Below are 17858 nucleotides of genomic sequence, written 5' to 3' on the forward strand. Positions count from 1 at the left end.
CTCTGCTGGAGTCTGAACCCTGAAAGTCAGGATTATTTTGGCCACTTTTTATTACTTAAAGTACCAAAGGACAAAAACTAAAGACCAGCGATTGAGGGACAAAAATTAAAGACCACCCCAAGATAGGGACAATCGTGCGAATTGCCCCAAAATATGCCATTTAGATATTAATATCTTGATAAATTACTTATTCTAAATTGACATAACTCGATTGTTAAACATTAGTATCGGTTTAACTTACCTCTTCAAGGTTAACGTCTCTCTCTCTCTCTCTCTCTTTTTTTTTTTTTTTTTTTGAAAAATGTTAATGTCTTTCTTTCTTTATTTTCTCAAAATATCAAAATACTGTACCGCTCTTTCTATAAATCACATAATGATTTATTTTTCAGATCATCAATTCCCTAATTATGAATTGTTACATGTAGTTACTTCTAAGTGACCTGATTGTAAATATATTTTGCAACGTACGTATTCTATAATAGTCAAAATTTGTTCAATCGGTTGTTTAAGTACATTGGAGACTGGAATAACTAGAGTGGTGCATCGACTGCAAGCAACAAGCCTTTTTATATAAATCAGAAACAAGAATACGTATAAGTTTACATTCCAAACAATATTTTCTGGGTGAAGCAACAGACCAATATAAATGGTTGTCAACTCTGATCAGCTAAGTTTAATTGAGCAGTTTGGGGCTCTCTTGATTGTAGTGTTTCTTCATGGACCAAATGGATAGTTTCTATAGGTTGGGTTGCTCTCAACTCAGTAGAATTCTCAGTACTTGCATGCACAACTTCTTGGATCTCTCTCAAATCATTACTTGTTTCACTAATGTTCACATAGACTTCACTAGTAATTTGGCCATCTATTGAACCAATTCCACTCAATTGCTCACTGTTTTGGGCTGTCCTCCCTGTATGATTTGCTATCGTCTCAAAGCTTGAACTGTTGATGGGATTGTCGCTCTCTGGTGCAAATATCGTCTCTGCTAATTCAGCCGTTTCCCCGTTTAATTCCTGCCTACCACTTTCACTGTAGCGGCTACTTTCTCCACCAGATATCGAGCCACCAGCAGTAGCTCTGCAAATTGGACAAATGGAGGTTTTCAAGAGCCACAAGTCTATGCATTCAGCATGAAAACTGTGACTGCACAGAGGCAACAATCTGCACTTTTCACCCACCTTGAGATTATCCAAACAAACTGCACATTCAATTGGACTAGTTCCTTTATTTTTGGACTGAAAAGCATAGGAAGGGAGCTTTTCTATATCCTCATGGGACATGCTGTTGCTAGCTAAGCTGCCTCTTTCCACCATGTTAGTGGTTCCAATTCCTCTTCTGTAAGCTCTCCCAACGATACAGACATGAATCACGATCAGAGTTCCTATCCCCACAAACAGCAATATCATTGATATCGCGATCATCATGATTACAACCTGCCTAGCTATGCCCAACACATAGTAATCCATCTCAACTTTTGCTCCATCTATAAAACAAGTCAAGATTGGCTCCTTAGGTTTAAGAAAAATGAAGTTTGAACATTCTTAAAGATGCTAAAGATTGCAACTGCTGGAATGTATGGTTCTGATTTTATGCAGAAAAATCTACTTCAGAGGGCATACGTAGTAAACAACTGGAGGCACATGTTCCGTGGGGTTTAAGTTTATTTCACTTGTGGAGTTGGTGGAGAGCATACAAACATTGTAGTTGTTGTACTATATTAAAGTATTCATAAAGGTGCAGACAGCAGAAACTTATCCATTTATCATATTCCTATCATTTCTCCTCATTAGGTCATTTATTTGGACAGTGAATGACTACGGAAGCCTACATTCAACGCCTTTGTCGAGATGTAATGGATTTGGCCAATTAGCTTTTTTCGTAAAGGTATTGTTCTCTGCACTTATCTATTTGTAGTTTTGCACCTAAGTAAGTTGACCAACTCACAGTGGGAAGCGAAAGGTTTTGCACAAGCAGGAGATTTTTTTTCAAGAAGAGCAAAACTGCATCAGATCATTAACCAACAATTAAATTGAGCAGCAGAAGAAATGTTACAATAATATGAACAGTATATTTACAATATCATGAATAATAATCTAGAATGGAGCTTTTTTCTAAACCAAATGTTGACGCTGCTCTGTTACTCTAGAGGAACAAACTGGTAGCTAACACCCTTGGGCACGATTATACAAATCTCCTCAAATTTGATATGATGAATCGTCTATAGCCATTGAAATGGCAAACAAACAATAGTAAGCAAAATTACATCTATGTTCCGTAGTATGCATCTGCCAATGAATTATCTACACTCTAGGTTTTATAGCTCCACCACCTGGTTTAACTTGCCTTCTAAGCACCTCACACCTTTGATGGTATTTACAAGTATGTAAGAATAAAGGGAAAACATGCTCACTAGAACTCGTTACTTCAATAATATGTGTGAACGAAAAACAAGACACTACCGGGCAACATTTGTCACTTGAAGAACAGCTTGAGCACTTAAAGGTGAGAGCTTCAATTGACAGAAATGCTCCCAGGAAATTGTTTGGGGGTCTTCACTCACTTCTGTTGGCGTCATATCAAATGTTTTCTCGTAGACATTTTGCAGCTCTAACAATAGAGCACGAGCAGCCTCCCTTGATTCAGGGAGTTGGTCACTGAGTTGAGATGCAGAGAGTTGGATCAGCTTCTCAATTCCATATGCTTTGATTCCATCGACTCCCTGCAAATCGTGCAAGTCCATTAGAGACTACCCCATATACTACTGAAAATAAAGGATAAATGGTCATAACACCTTGCCTATCCAAAACTTGAACCAGGATACACATCTTATTCCTCTTTTATTTGTTTTGCAAGTACTAAGATCATGCATGACAAAGTATATACTTTACAGATCCATTAACCGTTTTACTGTGACTTCTGAGAGTTTATTAAGGCTTTGTTAGAACTTCATTTTAAACAAGGCAGAGACAATCATCAAAATATGACGGTCACTCCAGCATAAAACTCCTTGGATATGTTTATATAGGTTCAGTAGATCAAGATCACTGACAAATATTATATTCAACAAAATAGTATTAAATACTTTTAAAATAAATTTCCTTCTCTAGCTCATTCCGGGATCTAGATGTGGTCTATAAAACTTAGTAAGATAAGATCACAGTAAGCAGATAAACGAACAAACGGACTACAAATGAACCACAGGATTAATTTAAGTATCAAACTTATAGATGATGTTTCATCAATCATCAGTCAAAATTCATATCAGAATGAAATAGGTAGTTTGGAACTCTAACCAGACGGGGTACAGTTCGAGAAATGCACATTGAAGCCTTCGCTCGAATTCGAGGATTTTTGTTTTTAAGATAAGGTTGCAGCTTAGGTAACAGTAGAACTGGAGAAACCCATGTCGTCATGGATATCAGAGCTTTCTTAGCTGCCTCGCATACAAATCGCTTGTCTTGTGAAGATTTTAGCAGAAGTTGAACAAGCTAGGCACATAGAGAGTCACTTTATAAGCATAAGGATTAAAAATTTTATCACAGAAAACTATATTGCATGTCCGTTCACGAACAAGGTCAGTTGAAATCTAAGCTTACCAGTGGATCCAATGAGTTAATTAAACTGCCACAGTATGCTTTGAAAATGTCAGATGAAGCCATGATAGCGGTCTTACAAACAGCACTTTTTGGATTCTTCAAGGATTTCACAATAAGCGAGATTACATTTCCTCTGATTATGTTATGTGGACAAAATTAGTACAACAAGGAAACAGAGCAGGCACAACATACATCTGTCAATACCAATAGTTATATCCGAATTTTCAAAATAAGACTTACAACATATCAAGCATTGCTTCTCTGTGAAACATGGACAAACGTCGTACATCATTAAGTGCCTCACACACTAAAATCCAGTCCGTGGATTCCAGCACACTCAACAGCGTCTATAAAATGGAACGATATATACTAGGCATTACTATTCAACTGATATAAACAACCAAAAGCAGCAGAGAAACGACATGAGATCTCCAGATATTAATACCTTCAGGCTCATATCTACATCTTCAACATCCTTCAAATTCTCAGATTCAATGTATTCTACTTCTGAATTTCCCATCTCCGCCCCAGAACTCCCTTTGCCATCTCGATTAAGGATAGGTTCCACTAGTACAACAGGCTTTTCTTTATGATTTTCATCAATATTCTCAACCTGTTTCTTGGAAGAATTCCCATTTCTGGAGATATCAGTGCGCTTCCCAGCTTCAGCGGTGTTTTGAGATCTCTAGTTGCTTCCTCTGACATTATGTAGGAAGTAAGCATCTGGCAATAAGGAATAGAGTTTAAGCAAGACTCAAGTCACCATCCACTTAAGCAGGCCATAATTTTCAGCATAGAAGAGGGAAAAATGAGTATTAACCACATATCTAATTTAAGATTACTAAGGAAGAGATTTAGGACTAAAATTTCGAGTTTATAAACTATATCGTGTTTCTTAGAGATCCAAGAAAACACGTCCACAAGGTTGTCAGGCGGCCCGGTGCGCCTAAGCCCCGTATGACGGGGGGTCTGGGGAAGGGCACGACCACAAGTGTCACAAGATGTTGTTTCCAAGGCTCGAACGTGGTAACCCATATTTCACGTTGCCCAATAGTAACCGGAGCATAATTCATATGCATCATATCCCCAATCTTGCTTGAATTGCTCCAATTAAGTACTTATTTTATACTTTACATGCTATAGTAATTCCTTCAATATCAAGTCAAATGAACAAGTGTAACTAACATCATTGAGTAAATGAATTAGGAAAGAACACCCAGGTAAGTATCAAACTTCAAAGGAAATCTTTTCATAAATAGCAGTAAGTGGGATAAATAAAGAAATGATCTAATACGCGTTAATGAAGAACGCAATTTTGATCCAATCATCCGATGAACTATAATAATTTAACTTCAGTTTTGATTGCCAGCTTAAGTTTGGAAGTAATTGAATCAGTAAATGAAGGACAGTATATGTAGCATATGCATATTTAACTTATTTAAAAATATCACATATGAAAATGTAAAAACAATAGCTTAATCAGTTACCCATTTGCAGAAAACATGTGGCAATAAAATTTTTAAAGAAAAAAGAAAAAAAAAGAACCTGACCCTAACTCAAGCCCAAATGATTCCCAAAACCAGTAAACTTTTTAGCTTATTTTCTTCCCTCCATTTTTAGCATCATTTAGCACTTGAATCACCATTGAAACAATAAGTATTATTATTATATCAAATATCAGTATTCTAAGTAATCATCGTAGGAAAAAAAAACCATTTGAAACCATTTGTACTAGTGTTTAAAACAGCGCTGAGTAAAAGAATCCAAATATATATACACTCTGAGATTTTTGCTTATTAAAAAAAAAAAAAAAAAAAAAACCACGCTCTATGTCAAGTTGAAATGATAATATTTAGTAGTGATTAATTTTCTTTCAATGATAAGGAATAATTTTAGAAAGCTTCCTCTAAGCTTTGACTTCATAACACTAATATTTTTTCTGATTTGTAATGTTTCGCTTGCCCATCTCTCTTTTTACATAACAAATTGTTTGAAATATTTATAACTAATACAGAATGATTATGATTAGACTAAGTTTATCTTTCTAATAAATACAATTCGATTTGATTAGCCATTTAGATATTTGTCAGAAAGGTGTTATATTAGAGCAAAAGATATTCATGTGTGACACATAATAAAACCTGCCAAGTTGAGGAAATCTTTAAATATTACGTCTAAATAGTTTAAATCAATTATTATGAAGAAAAGCAAAGAAGTTAAGTGTAATATTACAAACCATTATGAGAATTAGTGTTAGGTGTCAAATCTGAATCAATGAAAGTAATATTCTTGAACAACATATATAAGTATGTATCTGTTGTAATTATTAAATGTTGGCTTTATAAAATATGCCTACTAAAACAAAAAAATAGGTTGACTTTTTTTAAAGTCGAGTGATATTTTCTTAAAATTAAAAAATAACCTAAATGATTTGTTTTCAAAAAACTCCCATCGGCGAAAAAGGTATATTTGCACCATTTTGTAACGGTAGGAGTATATTTGCACCATTTTGTAACGGCAAAGTTATATATACATCACTTTTGTAACGAGGGATATATCTGCTCTAAATCGCAAAGTTGAGAGGTATATTTGCACTGTTATACCCTATTTTAACCGGGGTCAAAATAGTTTGCAACATCCGGGTAATGCCGAGGTTAATTAAACTTAAGGAGTCGCCACCTAATTATTTACGGTGAATTAGGACACCTAGAGTTAATTAAAGTCATTATCTAAAGTTGATATTATTTTAAAGTTTCGAAACCAAGATTCTAGGTAAGGGTTCTACTAACTTAAAGGAAGGTATTAGGCACCCTTTAAGATCCATTAATAATGGTTAACCGACCCGACTCAAATTCAATTAGGCTAAGAATGTGGAGATAATATTTTATAATATTTAAGAAAATATCTTTGTAAGTATTGTTAAAGTTGTAGATAGACGTATAGTAATGCTATTTAAAATAGGACTTGTAGGAAATACAATATACATAAAAGAGCTTAGTTATAATAAACTAAAAAAAACAGAATGTATAACGTTTATATATATTTGGAGAAAATAAATTAGGCCGATCAAAGAGATTAGAACAATCATTTGTAAGATTAATATTAATAAACTCTTTAAAGGGTTTTATAGAAAAGTATTAGTTCAATATAAACTATGTAGAGGTTGTTTCAACAAATGCGGGATTCAAATGTTGGAAAGGAATTAAAGCGGAATAGTCATCCATGGGAATTAGTTTGCCTTTTTATTTCTCAAAAATAAGTTAACGTTAGTGTGAAATTTATGAAGTTCCAAATTCCTAAGATAGTAAGAGTGAATCTTGATTCTTTCAACTCAAAATATGTAGCCATACTATTTTAAAAAATCAATTATTCTAAGAAAGATAAATATTAGGAGTATTATAAATAACTTAACAAAAAAAGAAAATGAAATTTATGGCATTAATTATTGGTTTCTCTTTTAGACTAACCACCCATTATACTAACACTAACCCATTAATTCTAGTAAGGTTCATTCTAGCTAAGAAAACCAAAACAAAATAAAAACGTTAGTTGCACAATATAACTAAAATGCACGAAGTAAGAATCAAGTAAAATTAAATGGGCTCAGCCCATTTTCTGGGACTGCTACGGTCCGTTTACTGTTGGGCTTCGGCCCAGCAGCCTTAATATGTTGCTGCGAACTGTTCATCGCCTATTGGGCTTCAGCCCAGATTTTTGCCTTCTTATGTGGCTGCGGACAGGACTGATACGGAGGAGGTCATGTTGGGCTTTTGGCCCAACGCCAAAATCTTTGGAGAAGACAAGTCCGAGGGACTCGTATACGATAGTCATGCATAAAAATGAAAGAAAAAGATTAGTATGCAGTCAATAAATAAGGTTAAACATATATAATGTAAGTTCGAGACAAACCAATAGATTATGTATACATTGTGTATATCTAGGTATATCTCATGTATACATACATATATTTCATAAACAAAATAGCATATGGTGCACACGTATGCATTATTGGACCTTATGTGTTATTTACCTGTTTAATCCTATATACAATATACCTAAGATGCACACACCACGATATGTATATCAGATGTATATCGAATGTATATTCGGTTTTAGACAGGTTCTAAGTCCTGGAAACTTAGTCTAAGTATCCAAACTACAGTAGGCATCTTTCAAATTCATTTAGCATAGGTATCTATTATAACTCCGAATTGATCTAGCCTTGAAATTTATTTCTAACTTCAGATAATTTCTCGGTTTTGTGTCTAAAAGGGAAACAACTGAAGAACACTGAACAGAATAAGAGACAAGAAACAACGTATTATATTTTAGTAATAGGGTCATGTTTCAGGCCAAACTTAGATGAAAGAAAGTGCTAGTCTATTAAGTAGAGAGGAAACTGAGAAAGGAAACAAATCATTTCATGCCCATGTTATCAAAAGAAACCTATTTTCAATAGAGAAACAGTAACTTTAAGACAAATAAATATTAAACCTCGAAATCATTAACAAATATTCAATCCCTTCAGGATTCCAAAGGTTCAAGTTATTTGAAACAAAGAAACTAGGGCTGGAAAACAGTTTAGTCGAAAGCTGGGAGGCATGGATATACTATTAACGAGCGATAAGGCATAGTGATTGCAGAAGGAGTCAAACAGTGCATAATAAACATGGAGTCAAGTATGCAATTGTTCCATTAAGACAACATGACAATTGAACAAGCAAGTATGTGACGAGCAGTCATGCTTTTATAAAGGAAAGGCACATCAAGGCATGGTTTATTAGGTCACTATCAATGCTAGTTGGAGGTATTTTCTTGGCACATTTGCAATAGTTCAAATTATGCAAGTTCGCATTGGTTGACAGTTAAGATTGGTCAGGGTGACTCAACAATCATCTATGATTCAGACTTGTACTGATATTGTTCCATATCCACCCAAGCAAACATTCATGACTTGGGCCTTTACTACTGATGTGAAATCCTATTATTGGCTAATCACGTCTAATCTGAACAACGATAGTAATTCAAGTTCAAAATCAGACCAGAAATTCATATGGCATCAGTCATATCTAGATGAGAGAAACAATAAGGATAAAAGAGATTAACAGCATATCATGAAGCTTATGCTCAGCATTGACCATATCCAGACTTAAAATAGATAACTTATATCAGTGTAGGCTAGCAAAAAATTGCAAAGTTCTGGTTCAATACTAATCATGTTCAACTCATGACAGTCGATTATGGCCATATGAACTAGTGTGACCTCAAACCAACCCTTTAACATTGACCAGATTCCATTTTATCAAACAGTCATGGCGATGCAAACTGGAGGAAATTACAACCAAACAGACAAGCCACTATCATCTGGCATTAATCAAATTCAACTATGCAGCAATGACATGGTAGACTAACCTAAGTCTCAAACTGGCCATTCAACGATAATTCTATCATTTTAGACACACAGCCACGACCTTGTAGACCCACATAAATCTTAAACTGATCAAGCCAGCATGAATCATATCAATTTAAACAAGCAGCTACGACATTGTCGACTAACAGAGATTTCAATTAACCAACATCAATCATAATAAACCAACTACCAGCATCTTGGTAGGGTTAATCAGGAATTAGAACATGCATAACACTACTTAACTACCAAAAACAAAACAAAAAAATCTTCAATCATACTAACACAAGAACGGCCTAAATTAACGAAATTACTACTAAATCAAATCACACAAAAAAACAAAATCATAAACAAACTAAACTACTAGCATGAAAATAAACTAAGATGAAGAAGAAATTTACCTTTTTGCGGTACGATTGAACGGGCGTCGAGGTCTCGGATCTACTCTCGCCACTACCAAATCCGAGCTTGTGATGCTCGGATTCCAACCACAACAAGGTAAATGAGAATAAAATTGACTTTGTATTTTTGACTTGATACTAAAACAAGATTAAGATTGCTAACGAACTGAGGATTTAGGGAGATTTTCAGGCGACTCAAGAACTTCTCCTGATTAAAAAGTGAAGACTTTGTAAAAATAATACTCGTGTATCCCCAATGCGTCCCCAATCAGTGTTCTTCCTTTTGGCTGAGAGTTTAAGGCATTTATATAGGTGACCAAAATGACTAGGGTTTGTTTGGGCGGGATTTTAATGTCAATCGCTGTATGAAAACCGAATCGAATCTTTAAAAGCTGATCTCCCTTTTCAGAAATTTCAAAGTGTTTTTGTCGTTTAGGTTGACCCGAACGTTGAAGGTAGGAGAGAGGGAGGACTTGTATGGAAATAGTAAGACAGAAATCTGCCATGGCTAAAGGCGAATCGTCTCTTATGTTGAAGAGGAAAGAGATGAGAGGCGTGAAGAGAGAGGGAAGAGAGAGGAGAAGGGCTGCGTTTTTTTCCTTTTGTTCATTAGGTTTAGGGATGAAGAGGAAAGGCTGGGCCGGATCGGGTCGGGTAGGCTTAGTGCTAGTGGGCTGGTCGGTGTTGTTGGGCTGATGAAAAAAAGGGATTCTCGGTTGGGCTAATAATCTGGCCGAGAATTGGGCCGTTTGTTTGGCCCCTTCCAATTTCTCATGTTTCTTTATAACTTGGAAAGTGTATGGAATAATCCCATAATTAGTAATTAATAGTAATAAGGATATAATTCAATGTTACTAATTTATTAATAATAACAAACTATAAATATATAGATAATGTAATAATAGTGTAGAAAATGTTATCTAGCTTATCTTTATGATTAACAAGTGATAAATAAGTAGTAATGTGAGGGTAATATTAAAATACTAATTGTAATAAAGTAGCGTTACCTGCGGATAATAGCAGCGATAATAATAACATAGTAGTGAGTAAAAAGTATTTAGATTATCAATAAAATTAGAAGCCCACGGAACTAAATCGGAATAGATGAGGGACAAAATTGGGTGTCAACATGCACCTTTACCCTTATTAAATTTGTGTAAAGTAAATATTTTGACAAATTATATCCTTCTATTTATCATCAGTATTCCGCTACGGCGATTACAAAATTGGGATTTACGAAATCAACCTTGAAGGAATGTACATTAAATTATCCTAAATAATACTATGTATTTGCTGTATTTATTAATCTTGTAAAGTAATATTTTGACAAATAATAATATACTTCCGTTTTTATCACCACTCTCCGCCACGGCAATTGCCAAATCTGAGATTTCATTTTGAACTGGTATTGAAGAGCAATATTTGACAACGGCAGTTACACCGCCATTTCTCCAATAACTACGCCAATTAATTTGCCCTACATATCTAACTGTACAACCTAAATCATTTGATAATTAGTTGACCAGCAGAGATAATCCCTCAGTTAATGGATTAAAATATTGAATCATAGTATCAATTGTTTTTCCTGTGGAATCCTAGTATCAATAATTACAGTTTGAACTCTAGTTCTGTCCAGTCCTACTCTAATGCCTATAAATTATCTACTTTATAATTTAAAATATGGTTTCATAATTAAGACAACTACAATTACTAACTCTACTGCTCTTGCATGGATTAAAAAATACAAATTGACTCTTGAGTTTAATTTGTTAATGAGAAATTTCTACTTTCTTTATTCTTTGGAAAAATAATGTAGAGGTTTTTTTCTGCTCTCTCTCTTTCTGTTACTCTCAGTTGCATCAAGTATGCATGTAAAATTATACCATAACGGTCGTGGTGAGACGAATATGATCTCTCTATCCTTAATTAGAGATCGCGCATTCGAGCTTTGAAAATGTAAAAAAAATCTTGATAGAAAGTGTTTTCGCCCTTTTAATAAGTCTTACGCGGTACGAATCCGAATTAATCATGTCCCAAGTAGACGGGAAACAAAAAGTTATGTTGGCACCCTGGTGTTTTTGACTTATTTGGTTGCAGAGCGTGTCTGTAACTGCAATTATAATTTGTATAAGTTGGTTGTTGTTGGTCTGGTGCAACTCTTATTATATTTTCAAGAAAAGGATAGAAAAGATACAAGTGTACTCATAAATAGACAAAATGAGTCATTAAAAGAAGATTGTACACAACTAGACTTATCCAAACTAAACCAACTCCATTTAGTTGATGAACTGTCAACTTTATTAGTTCAACACTTATAGTATATGTCTGGTTTGCTCACTTCAATTTTTCTCGAAAGAACACATTCTAACTTTACCTTTTTCTATTTATGGGAGAGTTCAATGCAACTTCTTTTCTACAGGTAAAGTCTAATGATCTTTATATGTAAATATTGAAGATGTGGATTTGTAACCTTAACTCCATTGCTAGCTGATCAAGTTCAATTTTTTAGGTGTATAATTTGTTTACTCCATATAATAATAAATACATCTTTAAAGAAATTAGTATAAATGACAAAGTAAAACAACATAGTGACATGTTATAAGTGACGAAGTAAAACAATATAGTGACATGTTATAAACGATAAATAATTCCGTGAATAGTGTAAAAAAAAATCAGAGTATGTAACTTACTTCCATAGCATATTGGACGTTCTGACCCAGTATGTAATAATCTAATTTTTGTGACAGCACCGCATGGGAGCTTGGCTGCCAGCAAATTGTGCATCTTGCACACCATCCACAAAATTTGGCCAAGAAATAAATAACCCTTCTACATATGGAGATCCATGTGGACTTAGGCCACATTTGTCTCTGTGTCCAGGAACATGCATTAAGGTTATTGACTGAAAAATGAACTAATATTCCTTCCTTTGTTGTTAAAATATTCCCTGTTTTTCTTTTTATGTTACATCATTCTTACTACTTTTCTAATTAATTTCTGTCGTATGGTAGCAGAAGCTTTCGTAAATTATACTAACAAAGATGCAGCAACAAGAGAGGCTTACCCACGGCTACTTCCACATTATACTGCATTTATGAACAACAAAGGTGGAATAGCAATCTGCCAAAAATTACCTAATTAAGCTGTACCTTTACAACCTACTTTCTTACTAGTTTTGCTTCAAAATATATACTATGACAAATTTTTGTATTGGGAATAAAGTTCAACTTTAGATTTTGTGTTTTATTCACGTTTAATTATACTCACAGAAATTTCATTACATATTTAATTAAAAACATTTTCTTTCTTAAATTCATTGCCAGTCAAATTACGCCACATAGAGTGATACGGGAAAATTAACTAAGTGATACGGGAAAAATAGCTAAGGCATAATCGAAGTACATAAATATTTGTAAATTTAGCTGCTTTAAATTTATTAACTTCAATATCAGAGGTTTGAAGTTACAAAAAACTTCAGACGCATAAATAGTTTCTACGTAATAACTTGCCAAATCCACGTCTGAAGTAGGCAATTGCATGTGTGTTGGAAATCTTACGGAAAATACTTCATCACGAACATGTGTAGGGACTTTTCTTTATTAGGAACTTCTTTTACACTTGAGGAAAATGCTTGATCACGAACCCTTGTAGAGAAACTCTTGATAGCTTGATATGTCAATTAAGACACCGTCATCAAGGATAAGTGTATCCCCCAGATTCAACAAGCTCTTCTAGTACAAAACTAGACGTAATCTAACAAAGATTTTTCTCAAAATAAACCCAAGACACAAAAAATATGGGAGTAAGAACTTTTCTTGATGTATCTCTTTCTACAAGGAAAAATATGTTTATGTCTCTCAGAAAACCCAAGACTACAAAATGAGGAGTATATTTTTCTCCGGGTCAGGGTTGGCAATGCACTAAATTCGATCTTCGAGACCCCATAACATAAGAAAGTCGTGGAGTGCATCTTTAGAGATGGGCGACTTCTCGCTCCAAAAAGATCAACCCATAATGTTATATTATATATTATTATATAGCTAACTTCTAATCATCTACGTACAAAGATTTAAGAATAGTAAATGCCATAAAAGATCATAAAGGCAATTGGTCAAATGAATAGCAAAAATCGAACGTTTGAAGACTTAAAACGTATCAAAAATAAAAGCCATTGAAGGCCTATTCAATATGATCATATGCCTTTGTCAAAATACTAACATATGTAAACATTTCTCATAATAAAAGCTAAGCTATTAAGGCTAATTAAATGTAGTCAGAAACGTTTTGAACAATAAAATATTTGACTGACATTAAAACAAAATAAATATTAAGAAAATAAAGAATATATTATTTTTGAGATATTAAATAGAAAATATTATTTTTCTAACAATCCCCCATATATCTCAAAAATAATAAAAGAAATAAAATAAGAAGTTTCTGTCGGGTTTACATAAGTACAATGCGTCGAACGGTGTCTCGTAGACTATTTACCTAGATAAAACAAGATTAAACTTACGAATAATTGGTGAAGTTTACAACTTCTATGAACCAAAAATTCTTTTATAGGGTCTTATTCTATCACATTATACTTGCACAATCTTTGTCGTTATCGCGGTTTTGCGCTATGAGGCCATGCGCGTGTCCCGGTATTCATGAGTGCTCTAGAAATCCGTCACAATTTCATAGAAGAGTGGCACCACTCCACACTCATATGTCCAATCATCAAGTGTATTCTGCAGAGCAATACACCACCTATAAAGGATATGAATTGGATTAAGAGTTTATAAATTTCACTTTGCCTTGCAAAATCGCACTATATTCACACATCATAGGAAGAGACATAATTTTATAGTGCATACTTGATCTACTAATGACTTGTTATTACCCATATAAACCTAATTCATGGGATCTCCAATCACATAGGTTGGGTTACCATCATTGTTGATCTTCTCAAATTGACTAAAAAATTTCATTCCCCTCGATGTTTCTTATAGTCCGTGAATTGATCAAGTTCATCTTCTGACTTCACATAATTTATGAAAATAATTTCATATCACAAATAATTTGCTTTATCACACTATGTCTCAAACGAATGTATTTTATTGTCATTGAAAATTTTATTTTCCATTCTGACTAATGCTACACGGCAACCACAATATATAGACACGTTGATTTTATTTCATCCTCAATACTCACTAAGAAGTATCTTAGCCTCATTAAACCAACTTCAAACCACAAAGTAAAATTTCATTATGGTCTTTTTGGCTAATTTTCATATTCATCTTTCAAACTCATAACCACGTGTGGATCTTGAAACCACTTAGCATCATTGTACCCCTCTATACAACAAATATTAATTCAAGATAACACTTTTCAACCGTTGCATAGCATAACCTTAGTAAGCCAACCCCCACACTTTCAAATATGTCATGATAGGGGAATAACTTTTCCACAATTCATAAGATTTTCCAATTGTGTTTGTGACATACAAACTTACACATTAAAAGTATATCAAAGATAAAATAGAGAAGTGGAAATTTGTCTCTTAGTTTCTTCACTATATCAACATGAAAGCATACAAATATATATAGGTAGGAATGATGACGAGGAGGCCTACAAGTTTTGAAGATATACTGAATCGTTATTACACAATAAAAGACTTTTTATATCTATTCAAGGCTACCAACATAAAATAATGGTGTGTTGCAATTAAAGGCTATTCAAATTGTCAGATTCATTTTTTCACAAAATGAAGTCAAAGCTTATAACGTAGGAATACGTTAGAATATGTTAATGTCTATTATAAAACCAATCAACAGTAAGATCCAATTTTCCAGAAGACTACCATTAGGAAAGCATTTAATAAGTTTTTTTAAAAAAAAATTAATCTAGACAAAAACTTGAACATTTCTTAGTATAAGAAAAACTAATATATCCAAGTCTAACTTACCATAAACTAAATGAAATAATCATGTAAACACAAGTACTAGCATTTTCACCTTGGAAGATATTAGACACAAACAAATCATGATTACAAAATTCTTTGCCAATAAAAACATTGTTTTTGGTTAACACAATTATCAGGCTCAAAATAAACTTTCACCCCCACTTTTCCTAATAATCTCATAGAAACTAAATTGGTTTAAAAATCTTAGGAACATGCATGTACTCCTCCTTAATGTCAATGTTTTTCCAAATATGTGTTCAAGAAGAGAATTTTCCATTCGAAGAACTTGAGTAGTTCTAGAATCACCAACATAAATCAATTATTCTTTTTCTTCAACTTGGGTGTAGAACACAAAATTATTTTAGCACAAATATGCTTAGTAGCACCAAAGTCTAACACCCAATCTCTCTAGCCACAAGATTAGCTTGAGAAATGACCACAACAATTATATCATCCGCTTAGCCACACTTATTTTACTTAGCGGGATTATCATAATCTTCTTTTACATTGAGAGATATAATGGCTTAGTTTGCCACACATGTAATTACGTTATTTTCAGAAGATTTTCTTATTGACTTTGTGTCAACTAACCACGTTTTCTTTTCTCCAAATATAAACATAAAATATTGTCATACCTTATTAGCCTTTCCAAGACATGCACATATAAAGTTCTCACCTCTTCTTCTTGGTACTTCCCAAACACGGGTGCATGGTTGCGACATTTTCCCTTGCCTTAGGAACTTTAGCCAAGTTAGAACATACTTGACGTCCCGGCCAAACTTGTCGTGGACCAACCGATTCCACAAGTGCATCCCATTGTCCCCCAAGTAGTTCAAGTAATATTTATCGCTAGATGCATTGTTGGAAATATTATAAACCGTATTCTCCGTAAGAATAGAGTATAAAAATATCCTTAAGATTGTTGGAAATCTTACGGAAAATACTTCATCACGAACATGTGTAGGGACTTTTCTTCATCACGAACACTTGTAGGAACTTCTTTTACACTTGAGGAAAATGCTTGATCACGAACCCTTGTAGAGAAACTCTTGATAGCTTGAGGCATGTCAATTTTCCTTAAGGATATTTCACCCGGTATGGGTGTATCCCCCAGGATTCAACAAGCTCTTCTAGTACAAAACTAGGAGCCAGAATCTAACAAAGATTTTTTCTCAAAATAAAACCCAGCACACAAAAATATGGGAGTAAGAACTTTTCTTGATGTATCTCTTTTCTACAAGGAAAAATATGTTTATGTCTCTCATAGAAAACCCAAGACTACAAAATGAGGAGTATATTTTTCTCCGGGACTAGGGTTGGCAGCTAAATTCAGTCTTCGAGACCCCATAACATAAGAAAGTCGTGGAGTGCATAAGCCCCTTTAGAGATAGGGGCGACTTCCTGCTCCAAAAAGATCAACCCATAATGTTATATTATATATTATTATATAGCTAACTTCTAATCATCTACTGTACAAAGATTTAAGAATAGTAAATGCCATAAAAGATCATAAAGGCAATTGGTCAAATGAATAGCAAAAATCAACGTTTGAAGACTTAAAGCGTATCAAAATAAAAAGCCATTGAAGGCCTATTCAATATGATCATATGCCTTTGTCAAAATACTAACATATGACAAATTAAACATTTCTCATAATAAAAGCTAAGCTATTAAGGCTAATTAAATGTAGTCAGAAACGTTTTGAACAATAAAATATTTGACTGACATTAAAACAAAATAAATATTAAGAAAATAAAGAATATATTATTTTTGAGATATTAAATAGAAAATATTATTTTTCTAACAATGTGAAATTCGAATTTTAGACATTTATAACAGTCCCCAACTTCAAATATTTATATATGTCTCAAGTTTGAACTACTTAGTAACTTGATCCAAACATGTGAAGTTAGCATAAACCAAGTCTAAAATTGGTTCAGAAAATTTCTTGTAACATTACTTTAATCTATACTGGAGAACTTTCTTGTAAAATTTACATATAAACTTCTCTCACTATGATGGCGTAATCACCCGATATGAGCAAGTAATTACCCTTTTTATGCTCTCCGTATACAAATTTTATAATAACTAATATGCAGAGGCGAATCAAGGATTTTTGGAACATGGGTTCACCACTACAAAAAAAAGGGAAAAATTTATTAAGTAAGGCTTGATTCCGAGACCTCTAGGTAAATAATTCAATCTTTAACCAAGTGTACCATTTACCTTTTTTGTAGCATGTGTTTCAGCAAATAGTATTATACTAATTGTAGGAAATATATACATAAAATACCTAGTTTTACAGAAAGACCATGTATTCACGTGCCCCATTTTTTACACCTAAAATCGCCTCTGCTAATATGAAATACAACGAACAACATACGTTTCGAGAAACTAATTAATTTAAGTTAAAGCTGAACTAGCTAGGAAGTCGTTTGCAGTTTCGTGCATGGTATACATTCACGAATACTGACTTAGAACTGAAACATCACTATTGAATAGTCCGT

At 33.7% G+C, this 17858-nt stretch overlaps 2 protein-coding genes across 2 annotated transcripts; both read right to left on the reverse strand.

The window, feature by feature from the left end:
- Window positions 1–548: 548 nt before the first annotated feature.
- LOC132037884 (RING-H2 finger protein ATL3-like) lies at window positions 549–1612 on the reverse strand. Its single transcript, XM_059428526.1, has one exon. The coding sequence runs from the start codon at window positions 1464–1466 to the stop codon at window positions 654–656; it is 813 nt and encodes a 270-aa protein (XP_059284509.1). The 5' UTR covers window positions 1467–1612; the 3' UTR covers window positions 549–653.
- On the reverse strand, window positions 549–4380 carry LOC132037894 (uncharacterized). The gene is made up of 5 exons (XM_059428534.1): window positions 4042–4380; window positions 3837–3943; window positions 3597–3729; window positions 3294–3488; window positions 549–2719 (listed from the first exon to the last, which is right to left on the reverse strand). The coding sequence occupies exons 1-5, from the start codon at window positions 4114–4116 to the stop codon at window positions 2456–2458; spliced, it is 774 nt and encodes a 257-aa protein (XP_059284517.1). The 5' UTR covers window positions 4117–4380; the 3' UTR covers window positions 549–2455.
- Between the last annotated feature and the right edge of the window lie 13478 nt (window positions 4381–17858).

Source organism: Lycium ferocissimum, chromosome 2 (assembly GCF_029784015.1).
Source record: "Lycium ferocissimum isolate CSIRO_LF1 chromosome 2, AGI_CSIRO_Lferr_CH_V1, whole genome shotgun sequence".
NCBI lineage: Eukaryota > Viridiplantae > Streptophyta > Magnoliopsida > Solanales > Solanaceae > Lycium > Lycium ferocissimum.